The sequence below is a fragment of the Talpa europaea genome (assembly GCF_964194135.1).
Source record: "Talpa europaea genome assembly, chromosome: 1".
NCBI classification, from domain to species: domain Eukaryota; kingdom Metazoa; phylum Chordata; class Mammalia; order Eulipotyphla; family Talpidae; genus Talpa; species Talpa europaea.
Genome location: NC_140073.1, coordinates 2,782,626 through 2,798,650, shown reverse-complemented (window position 1 = coordinate 2,798,650; position 16,025 = coordinate 2,782,626). Strand labels below are relative to the sequence as shown.

Sequence of the window (16,025 nt, the reverse complement as noted above, 5' to 3'; positions counted from 1 at the left end):
ACCCCTGGGGCCTGGATCCAGAGTGACCCACCAGCTGGGGACAACACTGGGTGGTTTGGATTCAGTGTAGCCAGGAGAGGCTGCCGGAATGTTCTAGGATCTCCAGCTCCCCACCCCCAAAGGAGAAGCACTGTTCAGCTGCCGTGTTTCACACTTTTGTGGGTGCTGCAGGCAGAGAACCCTGGGGAGTCAGGAGAGGGCTGGGTGCGGCTTGCCCTCGGCACTCATCCACAGCACCTGAGGGGACAGCGGGCCAGAGAGAGGCCTGGGAGTAGAGGGGGCAGAATAATGTTTGCTGAGTGCCTAGTTAAAGCCACCACTTACGCTGGGTACCATGGCAGCTGCTTTGTGCCGCGTATGTCACTTAATACTCGGAACCAGAGCAAGAGCAATTGTCATCTCCATTTTACCGACCTAGAAATGGAGGTAGGGAAGGGGCAGTGACTTGCCCAAGGTCACGTGGCCAGTAAGCCTGTCCTGTGCCCAAGGCAGCTGCAAGCTCTCTCCTGACAGAGCAGGAGGCCCATGGGGTCAGCCTGGCCCAGCCACGCCAGGGCAGACCCAGGGCTCCAGCAGGACTCCAGGCAAAATGCCCATCAGGCCATGCCATCCTCTTGGTATGGCAGGCTCAGCCCTCGGGGCCATGGAACTTTCCAGAAAACGAAGGCCTGTGCTGCCCATCCCTGGCAGCCTCGGGGGCACTGATGCATGGCCTTGGACTCAGAACTGGGTGGTGTGGCTTCATTCTTGACAAACACCCTCTAGGTGGGTGGCCATTTTCCCTACTCTCCTACAAGATGAGTTTGAGGCGTGAAGACCCAAATGATGAGTTTAGCAGACAAAGAGGGGCTTGCCTCCTAGGCCCATGGGAGGGGGTAGCAGGAGACAATGGGGGGACAGGGAGGTGGTCAGAATGAAAGCAGGCACCTACTACAGGGTATGCCAGTGTGGTGGGGAGCAAAGCCAAGGGGCCACTGGGGAAGTGTGTGAGGGAGTAGTCCAGGCAGGCTGCCTGGAGGAGGAGGCATTAGCCAAGCCAGGACCAGAAGGGGAGACAGCAAGGGAAGGCAGAAAGGGTCCCCACAGGTTCCTGGCACCTGGCCAAGAAGTGAGTGCGTCAGAGCTCTCCTCTGATGAGCTGCAAGTAAACAGATGGGGCCCAGGGGAGTGTCAGGGCCCGACCTGCCTGCCAGCCCTGGCTGAGGGCAGCACGGCAGCGTCCCCGCCCTGTCCCCCCTCACCTGTTCCTCTAAGACGGGGAAGCCAGGGCAGCAGGGGAAGCCAGAGTTCTTTCTCCATCTTGCTGGGGAGCTGGGAGCTGAGAGAAGGCCTTTGCCTACAGCCACCAGCCCTCTGAGCCACCACCAGGCTGGGGAGGCGGGGACAGAGCATTCTGTGCCTGGAATGTCCCAGAGTAGCGGTTGGTGGACTGTCCCTCTACTTATCCAGCTCCCGCCGGGCACGTGGCTCAGCCTGGCAGTGGCGAGGCAGCCTATGGCAGGGAGGGCACAGGGCAGAGTGGGGGCATGACTTGGGGCTGACTTCCGAGAGGCAGGAAGGCGCACAGGCCCCTGGCCGCTGGCACACGCCAATCCCTCAGCCCCTCCCAGGCCCTCCTGCCGCGCATGGAGCGGCGTCGTCCTGGGTACATTTTTGCGTGTGTCTGAGTGTGTGTACAAATGTGTATAAGTGAGGGCAGCCCTGGCCCCGGTGGGGTGACCATGAGTCCCTGTGGGGTTCCGTAAGCCCGGGGGGGGCAGGCAAGGTTGGGGGCAGGCCGTCTGTGACCCACCATGTGCCACCCCCGCAGGATGGACTCCCTGGAGGACACGCTTCAGCGGCTGCGGGACACGTTCCGGGCGGGGCGGACGCGGCCGGCTGAGTTCCGGGCAGCGCAGCTCAAGGGCCTGAGTCGCTTCCTGCGGGACAACAAGCAGCTTCTGCAGGAGGCGCTGGCGGAGGACCTACACAAGGTGGGCGGCGGGTGCCTGTGGGGCCTGCACAGGGTGGGCGGCGTCAGGAGGCTGGGACAGCTGCGTGTTCCAGGAAGGTGAACTGAGTGCCTCCTCCTTCCCCGGGTGCTCTTCTGCGCCCACCCAGCCACTCACCCGCCCCCCCTCCCCCCTCTCCCCCTGCAATCATGACAACTACTCACTGAGCACGTACTTACTCTCTGCCAGAGACGGCTCTAAGCTCTGGGGATACCACAGAGATCAAGCACAGTCCTGTGCCCAGGTCTGCTGGAAAGATGCACGACCATAAATAAATCACAGCGTACCATGCTGAGGGGCAGTAAGTCCCAGTCTGAAGGGCGTGAGAGAGGGGCTGCTTTATCTGTGGGGGTCAGTGGAGGTTCTCTGGGGAGGTGGCACAAGAGCAGAGATGTGAAGGAGAGGAAAGGAGCCATGTGGGTGGGCAGGGTGCAGGGGGAGGATGGTGGCTGGCATGGTATGTGCAAAGGCCCTGAGGCAGGAGGTGCTGGTGTGTTTGTGCTTGGGGAGCAGCAGGGAGGCCAGCATGGCTGAGGGGTGGGAGAGGCCGAGATAGCAACGATGAGGCCAGGGAGGGCATCACACCCCGCAGGGCCTCATGGACAGAGGTCTTTTCCAGTTCCAGAAGCAGCCATGGTAGGAGCCGGAGACATGCACTCCTGTGTGGTGCACCCTCAGCCAGCAGGTCCACTCCTTGGTGCCCCCACCCAGGGCAACCAGACAGGGGTTCTTCTCTGGACAAAATGTCCTTTGCGTTTACCACAAAGGCCACATGTCCAGAGGGACCCCGTCTTGCATTCCACTGGCCCCTCACCACTTGGAAACCTCCCCAAGGCCCCCAGCACAAGTCAGTGGCCTGCCTGCCCCTGTGGTCACCTCCTGTCCTGCAGCATTGAGGCCTGCAGCACTGAGCTCATCGTCCCTCAAGACCCCAGGTGTCCCAGGAACAGCCTGGAGGCTCCTGAGCTCATGCAAGGGACCCCACAGTGATTGCTGGGCAGTCCTTTTGCCACTCTGGGCTGCAGGTTAGACCCTTGGGCTAGTGGATACCACGGCTACCCGTCCCCTCTCCCGCCAGCTCCACCCAGGTCCTGTGGAGACGCTACAGCAAGCGAGCACAAACCGAGAGGCCTCAGGATGACGCCAGGGTGGCTGGGGATCCCTGTCAGCGCTGCTGGAGTCACCAGGCGCTCAGTCTGCCCTACCCATCCGGTTCTCCCGCGCCCGGGCCCAGTTTGCCTCCTGTGGGAGTGTCCCGCTCACTGGGCCTGGTCTAGGCCGGAGGGGGCGCATAGCTGGGGACCACACCCCCACTAAGCCCCTGTCCACCCGGCAGCGCTGGCCCGTCTACCTGACCCGACTGTCTAGCTGGTCCCTTTTCTCCCGTCAGCTCAGATTTCACCCCCTCCCATCCCGACTCCTCTTGAGGCTCCTGAGCTGAGCCCCACAAAGGGAGCGGCAGCCCAGAAAATCCAGTCCCTCCCTCTGACCTTGCGGGCCCTGCCCCACACCTCCCAGCAGCAGCATCTGCCCACCTGCCCTGAGGAATCCTCTTGTTGAAGCCCCGACAGCCTTCCGAGAGGGGCAGTCTCGCCCGGGCACCACCAGAGGCGGCTCAGAGAGGGCACGTCCCTGCCTAAGGCCACACAATCCTGGCTCAAAGTCACAGCACTCAGCTGGGTCCAGACCCTCTGGCAAATCAGGGCACCTACCAAGTTCAGGGTTGCGCGGTCTGGGCACGAGGACGGGCTGCTTGACACACGCGGACTCGGCGCTGGGGCATGTGGCATCTTCCTCCATGATGGCAGCCCCCGCCAGGGCTCAGCGCTGGCCTGGCCTGGCCACTGGCTTGCTGAGCGACCCTGGGCAGGGCGTCCCTTTCTCTGGACTTGGGTTTGCCCGCTGCGCTGACCCGGCACCCCGCCCCTCTGGCTCATCTCCCCCTTCTGACAGAGGGGCTGGCGCTGTTGTCAGTGATGCCCGGGAACTGGTGTCCTGGCCTTGGGCCTCTGGCCCTGGCAGCTGCGCGGTGGGCGGGGCCTCCCCTCCCTGCGGGGCTGGAGCTGGCAACCCAGCAGCCGAGATCGACAGCGTCCCTGTTGATTTCTGCCTCCTTGCTCCTGCCCTGGAAATCTGACGGGCACCCCCCACCCCTGGGCTGGACGTGACGGCATTTACTCAGGGACATCTGTCCCCTGCAGACGGATGTCCACCCTGCCAGCCCTACAGACAGTCCTCACAAGTCCTAGGTTAACCCTGTCTCTGCTCTGCCCGCCAGCCCACAGAGGGCAGGTCCTGGCCCCATGGCCTCAGCCCCTTGGCACCGCGCTGGTTGGGACGCCCATCCTCACCTCAGGGCCTTTGCACATGCCGGGCCCTGCCTGGAATATCTGCCTAGAAAGATCCATGAGCTCCCCCCTCCCTTTCCTCACTGCTGCGCTGTCGCCTCACCCCAGAGCCCTGCACTGCCGCCGTAACACTGGACACGCGCACATTCACACGCGCTAGTGCACGCTGATACTCCCTGGCACCCGCCCCCAGTCTCTTCCTCTCCCGTGGCGCCCTCTGGTGCTCCCGTCCTCCGAGGGCCAGGGCCCTCACGGTCATGCCAGCGTCTCAGGTCAGCTCTGCGGGGCAGGTTTTTCGTGGCCCTGTGCCCACCGGGTTCCTGGGACAGGCACCCCGACGGGCGCCGCGAGCTTGTGAGTGAACGCGCGCACAGGAGCAGGCCCCCAGAACTCCCTCCCTGCCCTCGGCCCCGTAGTCGCCCTTCGAGTCCGAGATGTCAGAGATCAGCATTGGCCAGGGCGAGATCGACAAGGCACTCCGGAACCTGCGAGGCTGGATGAAGGACGAGAAGGTGTCCAAGAACCTGGTGAGTGCCTTGGGCTCCCCGGGGGTCACCGCCCCAGGGGTGGGGGTGCGGAGGGTTTCGGGGCCTCGCCCTTCACCATTCACGCTGGCCCGGCCCAGGCCACACAGCTGGACTCGGCCTTCATCCGCAAGGAGCCCTTCGGCCTGGTGCTCATCATCGCCCCCTGGAACTACCCCGTGAACCTGACCCTGGTGCCCCTGGTGGGGGCCCTGGCCGCAGGTGAGAGCCCAGCCTCTCCACCATCCCAGCCTGCCCACCGCTGCCCACCTCCCTCTCACCACAGCCAGGGAGGAGAGAGGATCTGGCACCAGCTCGCAAAGGTCTAACTCCCGTTCGGGCCGCTCTCCCCCGGCTGTGGCCCCGGGCTTGTCACCTCACGTCCCTGAGCCAGGCTCTTCCCCTGGAGGTGGAGAGAGGCCAGCACCTGCCCTGTGCCGCCCTGGGGTGCTGCGAGCCCCACGCCTCTCAGCTCTCTCCCTCCCCTGCCCGCAGGGAACTGCGTGGTGCTGAAGCCGTCGGAGATCAGCAAGGGCACCGAGAAGGTCCTGGCCGAGGTGCTGCCCCGGTACCTGGACCAGGTGAGCAGGGTCTGGGCAGACCAGCGGGGACAGGTGGGTCCTTGGGGGCAGGACCCGAGTTCCACCCTCGGTCCTGTCTCCTCTGGGTTGCGTGGCCCCGTCCGGCCTGCCCCCTCCGAGGGAAACGGGGCTGGCGACCACAGCTGCCCCCGAGCACTCCGCCCCAGGGGCCCCATCTCTGCTCGCCCGCTCACCTGGGCCTGGCCCGGGTTCCCCCGCAAGTCCCCCCCCTTCACAGCCGCCTGGGCCCCTGGAGGTCTCCCCTCCCCACCTAGAGCCCCCGGCAGGGCGAGGGGGCAGTCCCTCCAGGCTCCCGGGCTGGGGTCCCAGAGGGAGCCCACCGCCCGGCCCGCCTTGCAGAGCTGCTTCGCCGTGATGCTGGGCGGGCCCGAGGAGACGGGGCGGCTGCTGGAGCACAGGTTCGACTACATCTTCTTCACGGGTGAGGGGGCCCGGCTGGGTCCTGGGGGGACGCTGGAGAACAAGGACAGGAAGGCTATGTAGGAAGATGAGGGGGTGACTAGCGGTGGGGAGAAGCCCTGATGGCCACAGCCTGGGTAGGCAGGCCAGGCTCCTGGGGCGGGTTCCGGGGTGGCAGGCCCGGACAGTCAGCCCAACGGGAGAGGCAGGAGGGGCCGGGAAGCTGACGCTGAGCATCAGGCAAAGCTGCTCAGGCATTAGGCTCAACTCCTGTGTCCCCAGGGAGCCCGCGAGTGGGCAGGATCGTCATGACGGCCGCCGCCAAGCACCTGACGCCCGTCACGCTGGAGCTGGGGGGCAAGAACCCCTGCTACGTGGACGACAGCTGCGACCCCCAGACCGTGGCCAACCGCGTGGCCTTTTTCCGCTACTTCAACGCCGGCCAGACCTGCGTGGCCCCCGACTACGTCCTGTGCAGCCCCGCCACGCGGGAGCGGCTGCTGCCCGCGCTGCAGAGGGCCATCACCCGCTTCTTCGGCGAGGACCCCCAGCGCTCCCCCAACCTGGGCCGCATCATCAGTGAGAAGCAGTTCGGGCGGCTGCAGGGCCTGCTGGGCTGCGGCCGCGTGGCCATCGGGGGCCAGAGCGACGAGGGGGACCGCTACATCGGTGAGCCCGGCCTCCCCGCCCCGGCCCTGGGCTCGGGCCGCACGCTGGAGGCCGCGTGCAGGCCCCCCGGGAACCCGGCCCGGGGCTCCCAGGGCGCCCCGCCACGTCCCTGCTGCGTCCCGGGGGCTGAGCCGTCCCTGCGCCCGCAGCCCCCACGGTGCTGGTGGACGTGAAGGAGACGGAGCCGGTGATGCAGGAGGAGATCTTCGGGCCCATCCTGCCCATCGTGACCGTGGGGAGCCTGGACGAGGCCATCGAGTTCATCAACAGGCGGGAGAAGCCGCTGGCCCTGTACGCCTTCTCCAGCAGCAGCCGGGTGCGGCTCGGGGGCGGGGCTGGGCGGAGGTGGGAGCGGGTGCCAGCAGGGCGTGGGGGCAGTGCAGTTGGGCAGCAGAGGGGCAGCGACCCCAGGGCCAGGGCAGACCCAGGGCCCGGCAGGGGCTAGCGGCGGTCAGGGCATCCTGGGACGGCGGCCGCCCAGCATCTGTCCTGTCCTTCCTCCTGGGAGCAGCCAGATTCCACCCCCCGCCCCCGTCCAGTCTGGGCTGCACACCCCTGGATCTGCAGAGGGCAGCTCTGCCGTGTCCCCCAGGGCCTGGTGTCCCCGTCGGCCCCACCTTCATTCCGCGCCTCCTGGCCAGTCAGGTGGCTGTGGTGCCCGCTCGGTGTCCGGCTCCTGGAAGGCGCCCCTGGGAAATGACCAGAACACACAAGCCCAAGCCTGACCCCTGGACCAGCCTTGCCCACCCCGAGAGCGCGCGGGGACAACCCGGGCCCTCAGCCGCTCCGTTTCCTCTGCACCTGCCCTTTGCTTTGCCTGGGGGGGCCCTCGTCACATCTCTGCCCCCCGAGACTCGAGACTCGGCAGGCACGTCCCGTCCCTCCCCTGGGAAGCCTCCCTGACGACCTGCCACCTCACCCCGTGTTCCCGGGTCCCCAGGTGCCTGCGGGCTGGCCGGGCGCCCCCGCGGGCCATCCGCGTCTCCACGCCCCTCCCAGGCCGCGCCGTGCGCTGGGGGCTCCGGCTCGAGGCCGCGGGGCTCACTGCTGCTTCCCTGCAGGTGGTCCGGCGGGTGCTGGCCTGCACCAGCAGCGGGGGCTTCTGCGGGAACGACGGCTTCATGCACATGACCCTGGCCAGCCTGCCTTTCGGAGGAGTCGGTAGGTCTCAGGGCCGGCTGGCCGCCTGGCGCCCCACACCTCGCCTGCATCCCCGCATGTCTGGGCAGAACATTTCAGATCTGCCTCTGTGTTGACGGACGCGGGAGGCCCGCAGAGACAGTTAGAGCCATCACGGTGATGGCTCCAGGAGCAGCAAGGCTCACCGGGCCTCCCTCGCTGCGCCTCGCCCCCTCCCCGGCCCCCTTAGCATTCACCCCAAGGAGGCTGGGTGACAGGCCTCCCCCAGCCCCCTCACCACTGGCACGTCCTGGTCTCCCAGGGGCTGCGTGATCTGGGGGAGCCACCCCCACATGGAGTCAGGCCCAACTCACAGCTTCTTGAGGCAGATGCCTCTGGTCTGGCCGTGGGGGCCTGCTCTCCACTTCCTGCCCTGTCCACACTGAGCTCGGCCCAGGTCCTGACCCACCACACGTCACCCACCTCCAAAGCTGAGTTGTCCCCAAGCCTGGGCCACTCTCCTCGTCTGGTCAACATCACAGCCCCCAGCCTCGCTCACTCCAGGAAGCCCTCCCTGATTACCCCAGCCCACCCAGGCTGGGCCCCGGCCTGGTCCTTCACTGCCCCTCCCTAGTGGCTGAGGACTCAGAATGCAGCGCTTACTGTGCCACTGCCACCCAAGTCACAGGAATCCAAGGCGAAGTCTTGCCAAGGCAACCCGCTGGGACTCAGCCCTGGGCAGCCTGGCCTGGCCCCAGATCCATACTCTTGACCGAGCACCCCACACGGCCCCAGGGGTCCCCAGTGCTTATGGGCTGGTGCTGGTGAGGGTCAGGACTTGGCCCTTTACCCAGTGTCCCCTGATTAGCCCAGATGGGGCTACCCCTATTTGTAGATGGGGAAGCCACGACTGGGAGAGGTGAGGTGGCCCCCCCAGGTCACGCCATGTGACTGGCAGAGCCAGATGTCCCCTGGGATGGTCACTGAGGGTCTGGCTCCGTGTCGGTGTCACTGTGCAGGTGCCAGCGGGATGGGCAGCTACCACGGCAAGTTCTCCTTCGACACTTTCTCCCATCACCGCGCCTGCCTGCTGCGCCCCCCCGGGCTGGAGAAGATCTACAGTCTGCGATACCCACCCTACTCGCCGGGCAAGCTGCGGCTGCTGCTGGTGGCCATGGAGGACCGAGGCTGCAGCTGCAGCTGCACCCTGCTGTGAGCCCGCCTCAGCCCGGGCACCCTCCCGGCTCATGCCCGGGGCCCAGGGCCCAGGGAGGAAAGGGCCTGCTAGGCCCCCTCCTCTTCCTCCCTCAGTTGAAGCCCAACTGGGACGGGTCATAGTGAGGGTGCGTGGAAGCTGTCACCTGCCCTCCGGCTTGCCACCGTGCCTGGGAGAGGAAGGCAGATGTGGGCACCTCTGAGCCACTCCCCTACCCATGGAGGGTGCAGTGAGGGCCATGGCCTCTGGTTCAGGCCACACCAGGCCGGCCCTGCATCTGAGCCTGTCTCTCCACCGGTGGGAGGATGAGCCATCGACCCTCCTGAGGGATGAAATTTGGGAATTTAGTAAACACAAGTCACTGACCCCAAGCTCCGAGCGTCCTGGCTCCTTGTTTGGGGGGTGAGGCAGCCTCTGCTCTCCCCACCTCTCCCTGCAGGTCAGGCTGATGAGACTGCCGCGGGGGGATCTCCCACCCCCTGGGCTCCAGAGCCCTGAGCACACTCCCACTCCGCCTCCCCAGGGGGTGGGGTGGCCCCAAAGCCTTACCCTCGCCACACTCCACCGGGCCTCGGCCTCTTCCTGTCCCCACTCACCCTCCTGGTCCCCATCCACTCAGCCAAGGCCAAATTGCTGTGTCTTCCGCTGGACACCCCCTTCTCACCCAAGATCCACCTCTGGCCAAGTCCTGATGGTTCTACAACCCCCAAAACTTGCTCCATCCACACACCAGCCCACACACCCAGGGTCACTCCGTCACTCATCACCTCCCTCTGCACCACCCTCCATCATATTCCCCAAGCTCTCACTGGACCAAGCCACCACTCGGCCTGAAGCCCTTCACTGCGGCCAAGCCCAGACTCCTAAGGGTCCTCAGAGGGCTCCGCCGTGTCCCTGTGTCCCTGCACTCGGCCAGTCCTGTCCTTTTCTGATGCACATGACACGCCCCCCTCCTCCTCCTTAGAGTTCTGCACACACAAAGGGAATGCCTCTCCGCCTTCCTGGCCTGTCAATTCCCACTGCTAGCTTGGACCTCACCTCCTCCAGGAAGCCTTCCCTGATCTCGCCCCCTACCCCCACCGCCAGTAGACGGCCTGGTGGGGGTGGCCCACAGGCCCATACAATCTACTGGGAAGGGCCTCCCCTGGTGGCGCAGCGGTTGAGCGCTGGGTTGCGAAGCTGCCCGCAGCCTCTGCAGCGCCGGTTCGATCCCCGGCTGCTCCCCGGCCACCGGAGGAGGGTCCCACATGGCGCGCAGACCTCTCCTGCCACCCGCTGCTCCCCTCAGCAGTGTCCTTCGGTCCTTCTGCCTGCTCTGCTCCCCGCTCTGGCTCTGGTGGATTCTCTCCCCCTCCCGCGCTTCTGACTGGACCCGGTACTTGTGTAAATAAATAAACCTTTAAAAATAAATAAATAAATAAATAAAAGAGCTTAAAAAAAAGCCGTTTACTGGGAAAACACAGGTCTGATGGGTGATGACGGGGGCGGGCGCCGAGTCGCGCGCGGATCTGCGGGGGGCAAGGCTGCGAGCACGTCGGCGCCTCAGTTTCCCCACCTGCCCGGCGAGCGCCCCCGGCGCCGTCGCGCTCTGCCCCGCCGTTACACGCCGACCCGGCGCCGGCGCCTCCGAGCCCCCACACCACGCCCCGGATGTCCCGCCTCCCGCGACGCCAGAGTCCTCGCTTATTGGCCGCCCCATTCAACATGGCGGCGCCCTACGCAACCTCAAGCGCCTGCCCCACCCGAGCCAATCAGAGGAGGGGAGGTTCCGCATCCCGCCCTTTCGGCTGAACCACTGACCAATCAGACCCCATCATGGAAGGTCAGCGTGGAAAAGGCGAAGCCACCCGGCCCAATGGCAGCGTCCCAGAGGTAGGCTCCGCCTCTCGGCGGACAGGCGGCCGGGCTGGGGAAGGAGCGGCGGTGCTTCAAGGTGGGTGTCCCAGGACCGGCTGTGAAGGCCGGCCCGGGTAGCGTGACATCGGGGCGCGTGTGGGGGCCCCGCCCCACCCGCGGGCCGCGCGACCGGGCGTCACCTCGGCCCCGCGAGACTCACGGTCTCCTTGTCCTTGAGCTGGGGCGGGCGGACTGGGACGCCGGCCCCCCGGGGCGCATGCGCCGCCCGCGCCGGCCGCCTGCCCCGCGGGGTCAGAGGTCATGGGAAAGGCCCGGGAAGGTGCCCTCGGGCGCCTGGCGCGAAGTCGGTGGTCGGAGGAGAGGGGCCCGGGCCACGCTCGCGGCTCCCGCGCCCCCTCTCGGCGCCCGGCCCCGGCCGTGTGCGGCTCCGGCCTCCGGCCCCACTTCATGGGGAGAGTCGGCGCGGGGTCTCGGCCGGCGCCGGCCCGAGGCCCTTCCCGCAGCGCTGACCCGGAAGGGACCCTGATCTGAGGGGCTGACGGGGCCCCGCAGGGGAGCCTGTGGGGTCCCCCCGCAGGGCATTGGGCAGGTCGCTGGCCGCGCCCTCCTCGTCCTCCCTGGGTCCTCTGGCAGGGCTGACCCCAGCACAGTGCCTGGCACCGGGAGCGCCCAGGGGTGGCAACTGCCAGGTCCGATCCGGGAGGGTGAGCAGGGGAGGGGAGATGTGGAGGCAGGAGCCCGCTTCAGGGGTGCAGTGGAGGAGTGGGCGGTAAAGATTTCTTAGGAGGTCCAGTAGACAGGACTTGGGGTCCACAGAGCTTCCCTAAATCTTAGTCCAGTTGAGCTGGCCAGATCTGAGGACTTGGGGGCACAAGGGGCTCCTGCTGAGCCAGAGTTCCTGGGGGCAGCATCTGGGCCCCACCTGCGCCCCCTCCCTTTTCCTGCCCGCAGATGCATTGCCTGACTTTACCCACACTGCTGCGGGCCCTGACCCAGGCTGCGCGCACAGGTAGGTGGCAGGAGCCTTTCCTGGGTGTGGGGGAGCTGAGTCCCCGGCACGAGGTCACCACTGCACTGTGTGCCCCTCTTCTCGCAGGACATCCCTGTGGCCGCAGCCTCCACAGCAGCGCAGTGGCAGCCACATACAGTGAGTTCTGGGGTGCCCCGAGACACAGTGCCCCCCCCCCAGGCCTCAGCTTCTACTCTGTAAAATGAGGATGACCAAGATAGCCTGTCACTTGTGGGGCAGAGTCCATCTTGCAGGGCAGGGAGCGGGGAAGGGCTCCCCTGTGCGACATGGTGCCATCTCAGTGCTCCCCTGTGTGGGGTAGGAGGGAGCTGCCCGGTGTGAGCCTGGGGTGCTGAGCTGGGCGCATGCACTGCCCTGGGGAGCCCCCATGTGTGCACCTCCTCAGGCCTGGGCTGTGTGAGGCTGCACCAGGCCCGCTGCCACGGCTCACCGCCTGCGTCCCGCAGAGTACGTGAACCTGCGTGAGCCCTCGATGGACATGAAGTCGGTGACTGACCGGGCGGCGCAGACCCTGCTGTGGACGGAGCTCGCCCGAGGTGGGCCCTGGGCAGAGGGGCCGGGCGGGCTGGAGGCGGGCTCGGGCGTGAGGAAGGCACCCCCATCACTGTCTGCTGCCCCACAGGCCTGGGCATGACGCTGAGCTACTTGTTCCGGGAGCCGGCGACCATCAACTACCCCTTTGAGAAGGGCCCGCTGAGCCCGCGCTTCCGTGGGGAGCACGCACTGCGCCGGTACCCCTCTGGGGAGGAGCGCTGCATCGCCTGCAAGCTCTGTGAGGCCATCTGCCCGGCCCAGGTGAGCCCCTGGCCGCCGCTGGCTCCTGCCTGCAGGGAGGAGGCACAGCCTGCTGCTAAGGGAAGGAAGTGACTCCAAGTGGCCCTGCACCCAAACTCTGACCCAGGCTGAGCATGTGTCCCCAGGAAAGTCCCGTCCCTCTGAGCAGGGGGTGAGGAGGGGACTTCCCCCATGAGTGGCACCGATGAGGCTCTTGCCAGGACCGTCTGGGGAGGGAAGTTCTGGCCCTGAGCAGAATACTCGACACAGGCGGGTCTCAGCCTTGTGGGTCTGGTTAGGGCCATGAAAGCTGGGCCTCTGGGCCACAAAGTGGCCCCTGGGAATCTCCACTTTTCCCTGGACGCAGCAGCTGTTTTAGGAGCCCTGTCCAGGTGCCCAACACCGGGCCGGACCCAGGGCACGCATGCCCCTGGCAGTTGCGCCCCGGAGTGTCCCCACGTGTGGTTCTGATGTTGGGGGGTCCCACATAGTCAGGCCCTGATAATGCAGCAGACACAGTTGTGTCTCTTGCAGACCCAGGCGTGTCCCCAGAGCAGCCTGGCAGCACCGGGGGTGCTTCCTGCCCACACAACCCTGCCTGGTGGCTGCCTCAGAACCACCAGTGGGCCCCTTTCAGCTCCTCTGGGCCGTGGCCTTGATGTCTGCAGCGTGGCCTCGGGCCTGGTGCACGGAGCAGCCCCAGCAGCATAGATCATGGTGGCTTCCGTCGCCCGGGGCGTAGGTCCAGAGTCATGTTCTGGATTTAGCTTTATAGCAACTTCAGGAGGCAGAGGTGACCCCCATTTTTACAAATGAGGAAACTGAGGTACAGAGAGATGAGGCCACCAGCCAAAGGGGTGTACACTCCTAGGGACATGCCAGGTCCTTTTGAAGGCGCCGCTGATGGTGGGAGGCCCCAGGACACCCCCGTCTCCCCTGCCAGCACGAGGCTGCGCTGGGGTTAGGGTCTGCGAGCCTGGGTCTGGCCCTCACTTGCCGCATGGCTTTGGAGCCCCTCAACCTCTGAGCCGCGGCTTTCTCAAAACCCTTTCCCAGGGGAGCTCCGGGCCAGTGGGGCAGTTCAGCGTAGCAGCCGCGCTGGGCACTGGTTCCGGGCTCAGGCCGCCTGGTGCTGACTGGAGGGGGCACGGCAGCAGCTCCCCTTGGGGACCTGTGTTGGGGTGGGGGCGCTGGCAGTTAAACAATTGGCCAGGTCTCAGCAGAGGAGCCAGGGAGGGCACGTGAGGGCTCAGCGTGGACGATGGTGCACTCTGTAGGCCCCCCTGGGAGGAGGCCGACTCAGGGCTGGGAGTGGGGGGTGCTGTGGTGGCTGTACCCCACGCCTTGCCCCCAGGCCATCACCATCGAGGCTGAGCCGCGAGCAGACGGCAGCCGCAGGACCACCCGCTACGACATCGACATGACCAAGTGCATCTACTGCGGCTTCTGCCAGGAGGCCTGCCCGGTGGACGCCATTGTAGAGGTGAGCGGGGCCCGGGGGGTGGGGGGCTGGCTCCCTGGAGGGGCCTCACACAGCGCCTGCCCCCCACCTGCAGGGCCCCAACTTTGAGTTCTCCACGGAGACGCACGAGGAGCTGCTGTACAACAAGGAGAAGCTGCTCAACAACGGGGACAAGTGGGAGGCTGAGATCGCCGCCAACATCCAGGCTGACTACCTGTACCGGTGACGGGCCGCCATGGCCCCCGCGCAATAAAGAGCTCTCCTGGCCCGCCTCCTGTCTTGGCTCTGCTGTCCCGGGAAGGCCTGTTGCTGCCCGACCTGGCCTTTGCTTCCCCCGTGGCTCGGGCAGAGCCCTCCGGCGGGTCTCTGTGGAAACGTCAGCCCCTCCCCGCGGCTGGGCCCTGCAGTTCCCTCGCCCATGCCTACCCGGGGCCTGTCCCCAGGGCTTCGCAGGCCAGAGGTCTCTGCGGCTGTTCCCCTAGTCCTGGGTGCCCAAGGGTGAGGCTGGGCCTGTCCTCTGCCGAGGGCCACCACAACTGGACCCTTAGGCCTCAGGCAGAAGTTTATCACGAGACAGAAGCAGGCCAGGGCATCCTTGTGGGGGCAGGGGAGCCTGTTCTGAGGCGACAGTCACGAGGGAGTGACGCAAGCCCTGCTGCCCCTGAGCTGGCCTGGCCTCGCCTCCAGCCACATCCCCTTCCCTCCCCGGGTCACGCTGCTGGCTTGGCTTCTGCTCGGGACTTCCTGCTTTGTGGTGCCAGCAAGCGGTGTGGCTTCCGACGGGGACGCACGCCCCGTGCCTCGGGATAGCCGAACGTCGGCGCTTGGCTCCCTGCTCGGCTCGTGAAAGGGCTTCTTTCTAGTTGAAGCCGCGCCGCGGGCTGACATGTTTCAGGTGCGCGTCCTGAGAATCGCTTTGTGGAGGGGCGGCAGCGCGTGCTCAGCCGTGACGCGGGCGAAGTGATTCGCATCACACAGCGTGGACCCTGGAAAACCAGCTCACGGCCAGGGCTCTGAGTCTCCCTTCTTGGTCACTTCCAAAACTGCTTTTTACGAAGCCAACCCCAGATGCTTCTGGAAAGAGGGGAGAGGCGGGTGGTTCTGTGGGCCAGCGGTGTGGGAAGAGCCCCGGGCCCGCTCCCCTGGGCAGGCACCGTGGTTAGCACCCTGGCGGCTCTGAGGCCTGCAGCAAAGAGGCCCGGCCTTGCCCCAGCTCCTCCGCAGACCCCGCCAGCTATGGCCCCACCCTGACACACAAGTTGCCAGGACCTGCTTGTGCCCCACCCCTGGCCAAGCTTGGGCACAGGGCACAGCGTGAGAAGGAAGTGCCGGACCCGGGGAGGGTCCCTGTGTCGGGCCACTGCTGGGGCAGGAGCCCGTTGCAAAGAAAGACCCTGTCCTGAGTCACCGCAGCCGGTTCGCCGCCTGGACGCTGGCGTAGAGGCATGGATGGGCCTGTCTGCCTGCGGTGACCCCGCTCCCACGTGGCACGGCGTCTGCCATGAGGAAGCCCTTCGGCATCGGGATCTAGGCCCCTTACCCAGCAGGGCGGTACTGACCTGAGGCCTGCCCCTGGTGCTCCGAGGTCCCCGGGAGGTCCCCGGGAGCCCCACGCTGCCCCAGAGGAGGCCCGCCCTCCTGAGGACGCTCACCTTGGCTGACTCAGCTCCCAGCCCCGGCCTGGGGGATCCACTTGCCCGCTCATTCCCCACCCCTCAGGGGCCCTTGTGTGGGGTTCAAGGATCACCAGAGCAGAGGAGCCTCTTTCCTCTCCCCAGTGGGTACGGCCTGGCGGGCCCAAGGGCAGCACCTGGACCGTCTGAAGGCGGCTCGAGAGGAGCAAGGTCGCCGGACAGGACAGGCCGGCGCGGGTGGAGTGACAGGGGACCTGAGAGCAGGCCCAGCGCCTGCAGGGGGCGGGCCCTGGACAGCGCAAGGGTCCGACCCGCAGGGGAAGGAGGCCCAGAGGCCCGCGCTGCCCGAGGGCACGGCCCCGGGGCGGGGGCGGGGGCGGGGAGCGGAAGGGCTGGCGTC

The 16,025-nt window shown here is 66.5% G+C and overlaps 2 protein-coding genes across 3 annotated transcripts; both read left to right on the top strand.

Annotated features, from left to right (window-relative positions):
• Positions 1-1,810: 1,810 nt before the first annotated feature.
• Positions 1,811-8,868, top strand: LOC311178518 (aldehyde dehydrogenase family 3 member B1; the record flags this gene model as incomplete). The annotated part of the gene is made up of 9 exons (XM_084245166.1): positions 1,811-1,973; positions 4,756-4,866; positions 4,965-5,085; positions 5,359-5,444; positions 5,805-5,886; positions 6,147-6,533; positions 6,683-6,849; positions 7,595-7,694; positions 8,672-8,868. The coding sequence occupies exons 1-9, from the start codon at positions 1,812-1,814 to the stop codon at positions 8,866-8,868; spliced, it is 1,413 nt and encodes a 470-aa protein (XP_084101292.1). The 5' UTR covers position 1,811.
• Positions 8,869-10,770: 1,902 nt separating this feature from the next.
• NDUFS8 (NADH:ubiquinone oxidoreductase core subunit S8) lies at positions 10,771-14,256 on the top strand. 2 transcript variants are annotated; one of them, XM_084242709.1, is made up of 7 exons: positions 10,771-10,801; positions 11,677-11,734; positions 11,822-11,872; positions 12,202-12,291; positions 12,378-12,550; positions 13,884-14,012; positions 14,086-14,256. In XM_084242709.1, the coding sequence occupies exons 2-7, from the start codon at positions 11,677-11,679 to the stop codon at positions 14,215-14,217; spliced, it is 633 nt and encodes a 210-aa protein (XP_084098835.1). In that variant the 5' UTR covers positions 10,771-10,801; the 3' UTR covers positions 14,218-14,256. The 2 variants fall into 2 exon arrangements, with proteins under 2 accessions (XP_084098835.1, XP_084098834.1); XM_084242708.1 differs by lacking the exon at positions 10,771-10,801 and adding an exon at positions 11,028-11,414.
• The last annotated feature ends 1,769 nt before the right edge of the window (positions 14,257-16,025 follow it).